General features: G+C 53.6%; 1 protein-coding gene across 1 annotated transcript in view; it reads right to left on the minus strand.

The window, feature by feature from the left end:
• IGSF21 (immunoglobin superfamily member 21) overlaps window positions 1-13,729 on the minus strand; it is a 40,272-nt gene that overhangs the window by 15,631 nt on the left and 10,912 nt on the right. Inside the window, exon 2 of the mRNA XM_027693188.1 lies at window positions 1,982-2,094. Within this exon, the coding sequence (XP_027548989.1) occupies window positions 1,982-2,094 (113 nt within the window). The remainder of the gene's footprint in view (window positions 1-1,981; window positions 2,095-13,729) is intronic.

Here is a 13,729-nt window from a genome sequence, read left to right on the forward strand (position 1 = left end):
GGTTATGGATGCACTCCATGGGTTATGGATCCATCCCATGGGTTATGCCCCCCCCTCTGTCCCCCTAAACCGCTTCCACTGACTTTGCTCCCTCACTCTCCCCTTCCCCCCTCACACCCCCATCATCCCTGGGGCAGCTCCGTGTCCTTAAACCCCAAGGAGCTCGCTCTGCTCCCTGTCCAGCAAACCAAGAGACAGAGGAGCCCCAGGAGGCCCCACATCCCCCTTCCACTGCTCTGGTGCCACATCCCCAGGATTTCCAAGTGGTATAAACAGAACTGTGCAGCCCCAGCAGCTCCATCCTGGCTCACCCGACCCCATCCGTCACCTCCCACCCGAGGGAGCAGACACGGGGGGTCTGGGCAGCTGCGACAGTCCAGGAGTGAGACCAAATGTGGGGAAAAGGGAGAAAAAAAGCTTAAAATTGGGAAGGAATTTGGCAAATCCTGAGATGCTCCATGAAAAACCCAACCTTTCAAACGCAGGAACCTCCCCAGGAAAGGAGAAAAAGGGAATGGGGGTAAAAAAGCTGGAAGAAAGGGGGATTTGTGGTGATAAAAATAAAAGCTGGGTTATTTTTTCCCTCTCCATTCTCTCCGTGGTTTCTCGGAGCATAATTTGCTCGGCCACCCCGGTGCATCATCCTCTCGCTGAGGGCTCCAGCATCCCTCCTCACAGGGGGGATTATGCAAATCCAGCCCCAGCTCCTGAGAAAGTGGGTTAATCCAATATTACTGAGTGGAAAAGGGAAGGAAAAACCTGGTGGAGATGGCAGAGCCAGCAGAAAAAACCTCCTCCCCAAAGCACCAGGGAGACAAAGCCAATTCCACCCTGCAGTTCAGGGGCTGGGGCAGGGTTTGGGTTAGATTACTAAATTTGTCTGCTTGAATCCCCTATACCCCGTTTAGGTGTACCCCTAAATGTTATATATGTCTACACACATTTATTTATAGCAAAAAAGCATCCAGGGTTTGATGGAATATTCCTGTGCACACATCACACTCCAGCAAGAGAATATATTTCAGTCCAGAGAGCACCTTCTCCTATTTATAAACCTGCCTGGATGTGAAGAGGAGCTTTAAGACAGAGATGCTCCTTGTTCAGGGAGCAGAAACATGAGGGTAAATCCAAGAAAAAATGCTCCCAGGTGAAAGGCAGTTACTCCATCCGATGCCACCGGCACCATTTGCCCTTTCTTTGCCTCCTCCATGAGCAAAGAGCTGTGTTTCCATGCTGGAAAACTTCAGGTTTGCTCTGATCAAACCACCGTAGGGGTTTTATTTGTGTTTGGCAGCTTATGCTGAAATTTCCTGGAGAAAGCCAAAAATGTTGCTCTTGATTGTTCTATGTGAGGTTGGATCAGGGCTCAGTGCAGATGGGAGTGAAGCTGGAAGGGGGGAAAGCCACAGCCCCAAATCCCTCCTCCCCAGATGAAACCAGAGGCTCTAAGTCTTGTTTCCCTCCAGATCAACAGCCCAAATCTGCAAATATTCTGGGGACAGGGAAAGGTTTTGTGAGCGCCCAACATGACGAGCCCAGCACTGCTCCCTGAGCCCTCAACACCCCAATTTTGCCAAATTTCCCCCCTCTTTTTTGCATCATTTCACACCCAACACGAAAATCCTCTTTGCAGAGTGGGGTCGACCTCGACCGCAAATCCCAACCAGCTCCAACCCTCAGTACAACCCCCAGCACCAAATCGAGCCTGCCCACCCCAAATCCACCCAGAAAACATAACAAAACACCCAGAAATGCCTCCTGGAGCTCTCAGGATGATCACAAAGCCATTTGACATCTCTCCCCACCCAGGTTTTGAAAGGCCAGCCTGCCTGGCTCCTTCCTGGAATCGATTCCCATCAGCCAGAGCTCTGCCTTTCCCTCCACCATCCGGCCTTGACCTTCTGCTCCACAGGAGCAGAGCAGCCCGGTGTGCTCCTGTTCCTGTCCCCAGGGGCAGGGCAGAGGCTCCAGTGCCACTCACCCGGTACCAGACGATCTCCCGCATCTTCCCGTCCGTCTTGAAGTTGCATTTCAGGGTCACGGCGTCTCCCACCACCACAGGCGGCAGCGGCTCGATGCTCACGGTCAGGTAGGCTGGGAAAGGCAGAAAAGAGGGAGGAAAGGAGAGTTGAACTCTGGAGAAGTTTGGAGCAGGGGTTAAAACTCTGTCTCTGAATGGTTTTACTGGGTAACAGCCCCGGGGAGCAAACGCTGCGTCCCACGGAGGGATGATGCCTGGATGAGGCCACCTGGGTGGTACTTGTCCCCTCCCAGTGGGGAATTTTGGCTGCTCCCAAAGCAGCAAAAAAGTCCAAATTGAAGAAAACCCTTCCTGAATTTAGGAAAATCCCACCAAACCCCCTCCCACCCTGCAAACTGCAGCCCATCCTTCCCGTGGCTTTGACTTGGCCTTCACCGTCCCCTGCCCCACGTTGGTTCTCCCCCCATTCCAGACCAGGTTCCCCTGCCCTGGGCTTGCTTTAAAATCTCTAAATTACTCATTCCTTATGGGAATGGATCCAACAGATTAATCAGAGCATGCACAAAGCCCAACCTGCGTTTTTACAGCCCTGCCTTGGCCGGGAGCCTGCTCCTTCCCCGCGTCCCCCCCGGCTGGATGCCGGATCCGTCCTTGGAAAATGAGAGCACGGGCGGCTCCGTCTGGCACTTTTCTCCCTCTTTCCCCTCAATTTGCTGCAAAACTATTGCAGGAGCACAGAGCAGCCAGGGTCAGGAGGGCAGGCAATTGCACTCCTATTTTATTTTCCTCTCTTTCCTCTGGCTGTTGGGAGATGATAGATCGAGAGCCTGGCAGAGCCGAGCCTTTCTTCAGCATCCTCACCCCGATCACACCCGTTTAACCCCATCGGCAACCAGGACACCCCAAAAGAACCCCTCACCCCCTGCCAAAATCCAGGGGTTTTAGCTACTGCTTGCACCGGGTGGAAAGACCTGACAGAAAAAGTCTGGAAAACAGGAGCAGGTTTAGAAACAGGGCTGCAAAACCGGAGACTCCTGGGAAGGAGATGCCCTGGAAGAGGTGAAGGTGATTGTCTGTGTCCCCCAGCCAGTGTTTCCAGGCTCAGCATCACTTGTAAAACAACTTGTCGCTGTTTTTGCTATAAATCCCAGCCACGACCTGCGGGAGAACACGCTCCACTCCCACGTGCCTGCTGCACCAGCACGGCAGCGTGGCCTGGCATACTGAGCACGGGGCTCTCAGGCTGAAGAAACCCTTTTTGTGCTGCTTTTTGGGGGGTTACAGCAGCAGCCTTGCTGCTGCAGTCAACTGGAAGAGAGGAAATTTAGATAAAAAGTGGATTTCTTTATGTTTTTGGAGGGGTTTTGGAGCGTTGCACAGCGGGTGCAGCCATGAGGGGTAAATCAAGGGCTGTTTGCAGCCCTGAAACGATGCACAGGAAGATGGAGTTCAATGTTTCAGCCTAGAATCCCAACCTCCTTGCTGAGAGTGACCCAAATCCTCGCCAGCATCCCTGTTCATCCAGGGCCAGCATCTTTCCAGCCTCTCCCTTTGCCTGGACAGGGTTTATTTTAGCTTGCTAAAGCAGGGATTAATTCCTTGCGATTGCCAACGCAGCACGAGGTCCCCTCGAATTCGGGGCTTTGCAGATAGAAAGAGGCAGTGATGGGAGAGGCAGCAGGAGGAGGAGGAGGAGGAGGGATGCGAGGAAGGTCAGCCGAGGTCTCGTAGCGACTGCCCCGGTTCCCCTCGCTTTGCTTTTGACATTTCCAGGAGCGAGAGGAGCAACAGGCAGGAAGGGGAGGGAGAGGGATGAGCGAACGTTTGGCAGCTGGGTGGCATCTGCCCGAAGGAAATCGGGGGTGGATTCGTGCCGGGGACGGAGCCTCCCTGCGTGTGGAAGAGCTCAGACTCTCCATGAGGCAGCGCTGGAGCCTCGGGCGGGATTCCATCCCCTCCTGCCCCCGGCGCGGATCAGCGCGATTACACAAAGCCGGCGGCAGAACCGACGGTGACAAAGCCGGAGCTAAGATCGAGTTTTCCCCCGTGCCCAGGAGATATTGAGACACAGGAGTTCCTGGCTCGTAAGTGCAGCATCTCCAGATGGTTCTCCAGCCCCCTTCCCATGGTGCTGCCTTGCAGACCCCGTGCCCTGAAATGGGAAGGCGAAGCATCCCCAGTCCTGGCCCAGCCAAGGGTTTGGGGGGTGCTTAGAACGTCTCCTGATGGTTGGTGGCTTTTTTGAGTCAAAACTAATCAAGCCTGGAGTGGCTCCAGCCACTCACCTCCAAATGCCCAAGCATTTACCCAAGGAAATCCCCCTGCAAACACATTTCCAACCTGCAACTTCTGAATGGCTAAAAATACCCAAAATGGGCTTCCCGCCGGCCCTGCTCCCTCCAGGTGCTGCAAAACCACTTTGAGATGCCAATGGCAGCAGCTTCCACCTCTACTCCTGGTAATTCAGGCCTGGCTGCTCCTTAAATTTGGACACTTGGTCCTTAAAAATACGAGGGTGTAACCACAGGACGCTCCTGCACTTCTCCTGAGGAGATCCTGAGTGGAAAGGACAAAGCTCTGGAGCTCCGTGATTTATTGCGCCGGTGCCAGGGGATGGGGATCCCACGGAGGGCTGATGGTGGAGCCCCAGCTGTGCCTAGAGGGGGAGGGAAGGTGAAGCATCACTGCTCAAATTCAGAGCAAAATCACCTCAGAAGAAACGAAGAGGCAAGAGCAGGAGGGAGAGCAGAGAGAAACAGATGCACGATCCCCACAGGAACCAGCCCCCAAAATGCTAAGGATGTGTGGAGGGGAGGGAGAAAAGCAGGGAAAACAAAGTCAGGCACTGGAAAATAAAGCAGGGATCCAGATGGAGCCGTCCAGAACCTGCTGTTTTGCTGTGGCTGATGCGCAAATCTCATCCCTCATCCTCCCCTTCCCTTTGCTTCCCGACAGCACACAACTGCCAAGTGTCACCGCTCCTCAAAATCCACACTTTGGGCCCTTTCTCTGGATTTACTGGGGAGAAGAAACCAGCAGTGACAGGTCTTGCTGAATTTTAAGAACTATTTAAAAAGGGCTGAGCACCAGATTTGCTCCAAAGGAGGAGCCCGTCCCAAATTCTCCGTCATCCTTTGCGTTATCAGCATCCCAAAGGCAGCTCTGAACCCCGAGGCTCCTCTCCTTCCCCTTTGCTCTTTTAAATAAGACATATTTTATAGTGAAAGCTGTGCTGGGCCACCCTCTGATTAGATTCAGACCTATGGAAATTCATCCCTCTGATTAGATCGCATCCCTGGGGAGAAAAGAGTATTTTTGCTCGGGAGCTGTGGGAATTCTTGCGACATCCAGTTTAAGGGGGATAAAAAAAAGAGGGGGGGGAGAGGGGGAAGGGAGAGATAAATGAAATGTCCTTTTAAATCAGGAGTGACACATTAATAAAAGGAGCACATTGTAACATGCTCAGTGCTTTCAATTACAAAATAGCTCCGAGGGAAGAGGCAGGTTTCACTCCGGCCGGGGAAGGGGAGGATGAGGCTGGACGCTTCCAGCCCCATTTCTGCCTCCCATCAGAGATTTTGGCACACAGCAGCAACCAGACACCCCATGGGAATCTCGAGGGATGAAGCACACGTGGCTGAACCCCCCCGGCTCAGGTCCCTGTCCTGCTGAGGAGGGGGTGGGGGGTGCTGGGAGCCCCCCAAGCCCAGCCCATGCAGCAACCCCTGGGTGCCCCGGGAGGCCTCAGGATGATGGAGCCTTTCAGTGCATCCCAGCACCACAAAACAACCCCTCCCCATCTTCCCACGCACTTGAAATTCTCTAACATTCATCAAAATTGAAGATTTGTTTGTTATTATCGATCAGTGCTTCCATTCCCTGATTTCTGCCCTCCCGGCGCTTCCCAAAAAACCTATTTCTCACCTCCCAGTCCTTCCCCAAAAGCTGTTTCTCATCTCCCAGAGCTTCCCAAAAAGCTGACTTCAAACTGATCCTAGAATCATGGGATGGTTTGGGTTGGAAGGGACCTCAAAGCCCATCCAGTGCCACCCCCTGCCCTGGGCAGGGACACCTCCCACTAGCCCAGGTTGCTCCAAGTCCCGTCCAAGCTGGCCTTGGACACTTCCAGGGATGGGGCAGCCACAGCTGCTGATGGACTTCACCCCTTTGGGACACGACTCCAAGGTTCACCCTGTGCCCATCGTTGTGTTCCGGGATGGCCTTTGGAGCATTTCCATGGAGCGGTGCCTCGGGATGGGGCCGGAGGAGGGGACGCAGCCCCATCCAGCCCCTCCCCGTCCCCGCCATCCTTCAGGTGCCGCCGCGTCCCCTCGGCGGAGGCGGCGAGGGAATATTAACAGCTCATCATTTTAATCAGCTGGTGATTAGCGGGGCTTATCCATAATTCACACCAACCGGGGCCAGCGCGGGATGCGGATACAGGGAGGGAATGGGAAAGCAGGGACCAGGATCCCTCAATCGGCACAGGGCTGATCTTCATCCTCTCCCAGGATTTGAGGAGACAAGGAGACGTTTCGCCGCTTGCAAAAGCGCCGGATGGGATCGAAAGGGCGGGGAACACCCGCGAAAGGCTGGGAGTGATCCTGCTCCACATTCCCAGCCAAGGAATGATGGCTGAGGAATGATGGCTGAGGAACGATGGCTGAGGAATGATGGCTGGCACGAGGGGCGATGGGTGGCACGGAAGGGTCAGGGCCGTGCCGCAGCCCCGGGGACAGGGCTGTCACCTCCCCGCGCGGGCTGAGCCGCGTTAACCAAACACGCTCTGACTGGCGGCACTTTGCAACATCTTGTTCATTAAAGATTAAACACCAGCAGTTGCTCCCGTTCCTGGGAGCGCAGCAAATACCTTCCCTCTCCCTCCCCAGCTCGGCTGATGCTTTATTTATGACATTCCAGGACCATTTACAATTATAATACGTTGCTGCCTCTCCCTGTTAACCCGGGAGGGCTCCGAGAGACGAGAACCGGCGAAGGAGTCGCATCTGGCCCCGTCCAGAGTGGTCAAATTTTGCTGAATCTTGAGCTTTTCTTCGAAAGCTGTTGTACAGGGGGGTTTATTTTTTATTTAAACAGAGCAATAAGTGTTTTAACACAGGTTTAACAACTGAAGTGGAATGGCATGTGGCGTGTGGGCTCGGCATTGCGCTTCCGAAGGAGATGGTCCTTTTGGAAGGGGAAAAAATGGGTTGGAGGATCCTATTTGAGTTTATAAATCCACGAACTGTTTGAGTTTTCCTTGAGTATTGAGCTTTTCCTCCAAAAAAACCCAAAAGCTGAGCATCAGCAGGGCTAAACATCCCCAAACTCACCACTGCCCTCCCAAAAATCGCGTTGGCTTTGGCAAAATGGGTTTATTTCATAAAATAAACCCATGAAATTGGTCATCCCCCACCGTGAGGAAGAGCCCTGCTGGCAGAGAGCAAATTGTATTAATACTGTGTAAATAGGATATTAACAGGCCGACCAAACAATTAAGAGCCCGTAATTAAAATTCATCTTCCTTCACACCGCGGCGTATTAAAGTACAAACATTTAATTAGATGCCTCTTACCTCATTCATTTGCATAAGTGGGAGGAAACAATTTGCAGCTGGATCTCTAATCATCCTTTATGGGGGAGCTGCTGGACCGAACCAGCCCCTAAATCCTGAGGGGTGGCAGAGCCAGGGGAGGACGTGTGGGATGTACAGGGAGGGGGTGCAGAACATCCTTAGGCCGGTTTTTCTCCACCTCATCGGATGCAACAGGGGCCCTGAACCTGCCGGATCCTGTGGATGGATCTCGCGTCTCATTAGCTCTTTGGAATGTAAATCAATAATCTGGATCAATGCATCGATTGAGCGGGGCCGGGTTGGCCTTTCACCCCTTTTAAATGAAGATTAAGTGAGCAAAGCACTTCATTAGGGTGCTGGGGACAGCCAGGCCCCCAGGGGGGGTCAGGTCACACGTCACCATTTAAATGGGTCAGGACTGGTACTCGTCACATTTTATCACCATCCAAAGTTGGGGTTTTTTTCCCAGGGAAGCTGCGGCTGCCCCATCCCTGGAAGTGTCCAAGGTCAGGTTGGATGTGGTTCTGAGCCTGCTCTAGTGGGAGGTGTCCCTGTCCACGGCAGGAGGTGGAAGGAGATGGTCTTTGACATCCCTTCCCAACCATCCCATGACTCTGTGACCTTTATAATGTGTAACCCAGAAAACCAAACCCAGCTCCCAAACCTGCTGCCAAAACCTGCCTGAGACGGGACTTCTGAACACGGCCCACGCTTTCCTTCTTCCCTTAAATCCTGGATTCCTCCCAGGACAAATATCCCATTCAAAAAGGGAAAGAACTGACGCCTCATTTGGTGTCGAACCCAAGGTCACTTGTGTGCTTGGAGAGCATCTTCAATGCTGAGCAACCACAGAAGGGCTTCCCAAAGGGTTGTGTCCATAGATCTTAAGGAAAAAATCAATTTTTAGATGAGTTTTCTCCTCATTATGAGCACCATCATTTTTATGTCCTTCAGGGCCGAGGTTGGCTCTTCCCAGCACCGAGAGCTCAGCCAGGGAATGGGGCAGCGACACCAAAGGCAGCAGAGAAACAAAGAGAGAGCTCAAAATGGGTCATGCTGGGCTGAAACACGTTCAAATGCTGTGGCTCAGTGGGGTTTTCATCCACATCAGCACAGCCTTGGCATGATAAATGCCCTCAGAACAGAAAGGGACAGTTTGGGCCACTTTGGGTGTGTAAATACCAGGATTTGGGTCACAGAATCCCAGAATGTGCTGAGCTGGAAGGGCCCCACAAGGGTCATCGAGTCCAACCCTCAGCCCTGCACGGGACCATTCCCAGAGTCACCCCCGTGCCCCAGAGGATCATCCAAACCCTCCTGGAGCTCTGGCAGCCTTGGGGCTGTGCCCACTGCCCTGGGGAGCCTGGTCAGTGCCCAACCACCCTCTGGAGGAAAGAACCTTTTCCTGGGATCCCACCTGACCCTGCCCTGACACAGCTCCAGCCCTTCCCTGGGTGCTGTCCCTGCTCCCCACAGAGATCAGTGGGAGCCTCAGGATGCTGCAGTGTCCTCCCCTCTCTCCAACACCCATCTCCTGCCTCTGCTCCATCTGTTCCTTCCCACATTTCCACCTTCCCCTCTCCAGTTTCCTGCTCCCAGCTCCCCAAGCACCATCTCTCTCCATCACCGAGCGCCGGCCGATAAATCCCGTGTAAACACCACTTTTCCCGAGCTCGCCGCCGCCTTTGGAGCATGTCTCCCGACAAACAATTCCATGTGGGATGGATCCACCCGTGGCAGCCCCGTGGCTCGGGCAGGGACCGAAACAAACCCTCTGGGATGTCTTCACTGCGCTCTCCCTGCGCAGAGGCTGTTCCAGCTCACCGGAGCACGGGATGAGGGAGCCCATTCCTGCCTCGGCCTCTCTCGCTCCCGGCATCAAGTCAGTGCTTGTACTGCAGCTTCCCCAGATCCCGGGAAACTGCTCGTTCCCGTAAAAAGATGGATGTTCTGAGGTGAAACAGCCCGAGCGTTGGGCTGGAGGAAGCCAATGTCCTGTGGCAAACACCCAGGGTGACCTTGGAGTCGTCATTTGGAGGTTCAACGGGTCCCTCAACCCAAAAATCAAGGAGTTTTCCCTTTTTTTCAGATTTCCCTGAGAGTGACTCGGAGACACCACATTGGGGGTGTAAATCCTGACATGGGGAAGCCAAGGGTCACATCCTGCCCGCCCTGAGAGCTGCTGGGAACCCAAACCTGGCGACTATGAAATGAGAGACACGGGGGAAGGGATGGTTTGGGGGTGGATGCAAGTGAAAGGAGGTTTGGAGGGAAGCGACAGTCACTGGACAACTGGGAGCAGCAGGATTTCAGAGGTGCCTTGCTGGTATGGATGGGAAATAGCTTCCATTTGGGTAATATTTCAACCCCTCAGTGCTGCAGACTGACCCCTAAAATGGGATTTATCTCAGTGCAAACACATGAAGAAGGACCAGACACCCAACCAGGGACAGAAGCCAGGTGGGAACCACCCACCCAATCCCAAAGCTCATTACATCAACCCGGTAAAAGAGCAGCTGGGTAATATTTCAACCCCCCCAAGGCTGAAGACTGAGCCCCAGAATGGGATTTATCTCAGTGCAAACACATGAAAAAGGACCAGAGACCCAACCAGGACCAAGAGCCACTTGGGAACCACCCAGCCAGCCCCAAAACTCCTTAAATGAGGCCCCTGGAAGAGCCGTGAGCGGGAGGAAGATGGATCTCCCACCCCACCCTGATTATCAGCGGGGCTGTGCTCGCTGCATTGATAAGTCTTGGTGATATATTGAATTTTATTAGCTGCCACCAGACCCCCCCTGCACGGGCTGGGAAGCCACAGCCATAAATTAGAGCTGGAACATTTATCTCCCGCCGTCCTGCGGGCGGGGAGGATGTTTAGCAGCATTTACTGGAGCGCAGTAAAGTTTTATTTATAATTTCTCTCCCCCCCAACTCAGCATTAAGATGTGCAACTCCATCTTCTAACGATGCTGGCGGGGGGGGGGGAGGTAATATTTTATTCCCACATCTTCACCCTACTGATGTTGCCATTAAAACATAATGTTCAACGCGCCGCCAAAGCACCTGACGGGGCTTTACAGCTGCCAGAATTGGTGGCTGCCACCAGTGATGGGTCACCGAGTTTGGGTTTCGGGAAGAGGAGGATGTTTGTCATCGCTACGTTGCTCGTTTGTCTTGTTTGTTTAACCCCATTTCCAGGTTATTTAAGGAATTTGCCAACATTTTTGTTGGGGTTTGATCGTTCTTGGCGTTTTCAGAGCCCTAAATGACGTCTCCTCCCTGGAGAGGTGGGAAAGCGAGTCCAGCAGAGCCAAATTCCCTCAAAAACCCCCTGGCATCACTGGTTTGGAGCAACAGCTTTGCTGGCACCTCTTCCCAGCTGGGAGAGCAGCTGTTGGAGCCAAAGCAGAGCCCGGGATGGGTCGGGGTCAGCGGGGTTTCTAAATGGAGATCGTGCTCTTCATTTGCATCTCTGCATATATGCAAATGAGGGCTGATTGCCTGTGGCACAGGCTGCCAATGGAAACCCCCCTCAGCAGCCGTTTAGGGCAGAGTCCTCCCAACCAGCTGCGCCCCAATTTTGTTCCCATTCCATGACCTAAAGCCAACGGGGTTTGTCCAAGGGAGGCACAAGAGGTGGGAGGTGCCACCCACCCCCTGTGCACCAGCTCTGCCAGCACATCACTCTCCTCTCATCCCAAACTTTCCAGCTAAGCAGACCCGGTTCCTGTAGGATTGCTTGCTCTCCTGGGGGTTTCCTCCACATCACTTGAATTTTCCTTACAGTTTTCCACCCAAAAACGCTGCCACCCCCCAGCCTCAACTGCAGAGCATTGAATCCCTCCCATGTGCCACCTCTGCTGAGAATTCCCCGGTGAGAATTCCCTTCTCCTTTTTCTACCTCCTTGCACATCCCAATTAACCTTGAGAACTGTTCCAAAAATCCCAAATTTTTCTTCTTTTACCCCGTTGTCACTTTACCCGCTCTCCTACCATGGCTCACTCTCCAAGCACAGCCATGGCATATAGTTATTTCCATGGATTCTTGTCTTTCTCCAACAGATCCCGAGCTCAGCACAGCAGGAATTTTCTTACAATCTCACTCTTGCAGAGCAGGAGTGATCACCAGCTGCCCAATCCAATTCTGGCCTCCAGAATGGAGCAGCATTCCCCAAAATCCATCTGACAGAGCCTGGTGCCTCCTCCACACCCGGACACAACATGGAATAATGCTCCAAGCCGGGATATCCAGGTGTCCTACAAGCTCACCAGCCTCTCCAGGCTGGGAAAAGCTACGATTCCTCTTCCTCTGCTTTTTCCTTGTTTTAATCCAGCAGCATCCCAGGAGGGATGGGGAGCAGGGGGGGATCTGCTGAGCTCCATGTGCTGCCCAGCAAAGCCCCTCCAGGCACATGGGGGGTTAATCCAGACTTAGTGTGGCAGGAGAAGGAGAGGCTGGATCATAATCCCGGGCTGAAAAAGATTGGAAATGGGTTTCTTCCCCACACCAGCAAATTCCCAGAACCCCCTTTCCATCAGCAGGCTCAGCTTCCCACCCTGACACAGAAGAGATGAATCCTCCTGGCACGGATCCTCCCTGCGTTGACATCAGGAAGATGCAACATCTGGATGCTGCCCCTAAGCACGGGGGATTATGGAAAACCTCACCTGGGATTAAGGATCTTGTCTCCAGGCAGAGCCAAAAGCAAAGCCGAGCAAAAACCAGCCCGGAGGTGCCATTTGGGAGTAAAAAAGCAAATTATTGTCCCCGGCATGGTTTGTTAGAGCCCTAAAGCAACGCTGATGGATTGGATATGGGTGTGGAAACTTGGGAAAAAAGATTCCAAACCCCTGGCAGAGCTTAAACCACTTCTTGGGTGAATTTAGGAGGGACCTGCTGGAAGCAGCCGATGGTTCTGCCGCTGTTTTCCCTCTGTCGGGATGAGGATTATGACACCAGCAGCCAATTATTTGAAGCCAGAGCTCATGGAGTTAATCTGGGCTGGAGCCTGATCCCAGGCAGGAGGAATTAGCAGAGCTGAAGGCAGCAGGGAACTGCTCCCCAGCCCGGGAAGTGTCCCAGGCCAGGCTGGATGGGGCTTGGAGCAGCCCGGGCTGGTGGAAACCCTGCCCATGGCAGGGGGTGGGATGGGATGGGCTTTGAGGTTCCTTCCAGCCCCAACCATTCCATGGTTCCATGTCCTTTGGAGCTCTGTGCCTCAGTTTCCCCACTTGCAAGGAGCAAAACCTTTCACAGCCCATCCAAATCCCCTCCTGGAGCAGCAGCCAGGGGTTACTGGAGGAGCTGCTCCTCCAAAACCGACCCCAGGGATGAATTTTCCCACCCGAAACCCCACAGTCCTCCCTAAACCTCCTCTCCTTCCACATTCCTTGGGAGACAGGAGACACACGGGCCTGGAACGGGCAGAAGGGGGAAAAAATAATGAATTTCAGGGAATTTGGGAGGATTTGGGTTTAGATGCCACGGTTGGGTTTCCCAGGGGGTTGAGTCCCGTGGGACACCCCAAGGCTTGGCTGTGCCCGGGTGGCCCAGGAGAAGCTGTGCCCATGACCCAGGTGATGAATTTGCTGATTTATCTCTCTATTTGCAGGAAATCCAATTATCCCATGTTTTTGATTGGTGACAAACGAGGCAGCCATCGATCCCCCCCTTCCAGCTGAGAGGGATCCCTGCCCACCCCATCGATTCCCACCCCGGGGAACTGCGGAGGAATCATTATCAGTAATATTTGGGGGATTTTTTCCCATTTTCCTTCTGAGCTGCTTCTCCAAAGGCACAACCTCGGGCAGAGGAAGGGGGGAAATAAAACCTGGTGCTGGACAGAACTCCCAAGGGCTACAAAATCCACTTTGTTTTCGCAGTTTTGAGTGAGATGTGCAGCTTTTTACCTCAGAAATGGCCTTGGGGGAGCCGGGGAAAGCCAGAGCAGCCCCGTCACAGCAGGCAAAGCCCCCTGCTCCTTCCCTCCATCCCTGCAGAATCCTCTGTGCTCCCAGGAGAGGCATTCCAGAGGCAGCTGGGGTCTCCTACTGGGTTTATGTGGGGGTAGGGGAGGGAGGGAGGGATAGAGGAAGGAAAGGGTGAGGAGGGGAGGGAGGGATGAAGGAAGGGAGGAAGCAACAGAAGGATGGGTGGAGGGAGGGATGGA

This window comes from Neopelma chrysocephalum, unplaced genomic scaffold, assembly GCF_003984885.1.
Source record: "Neopelma chrysocephalum unplaced genomic scaffold, ASM398488v2 Primary Assembly neopelma1_90, whole genome shotgun sequence".
NCBI classification, from domain to species: domain Eukaryota; kingdom Metazoa; phylum Chordata; class Aves; order Passeriformes; family Pipridae; genus Neopelma; species Neopelma chrysocephalum.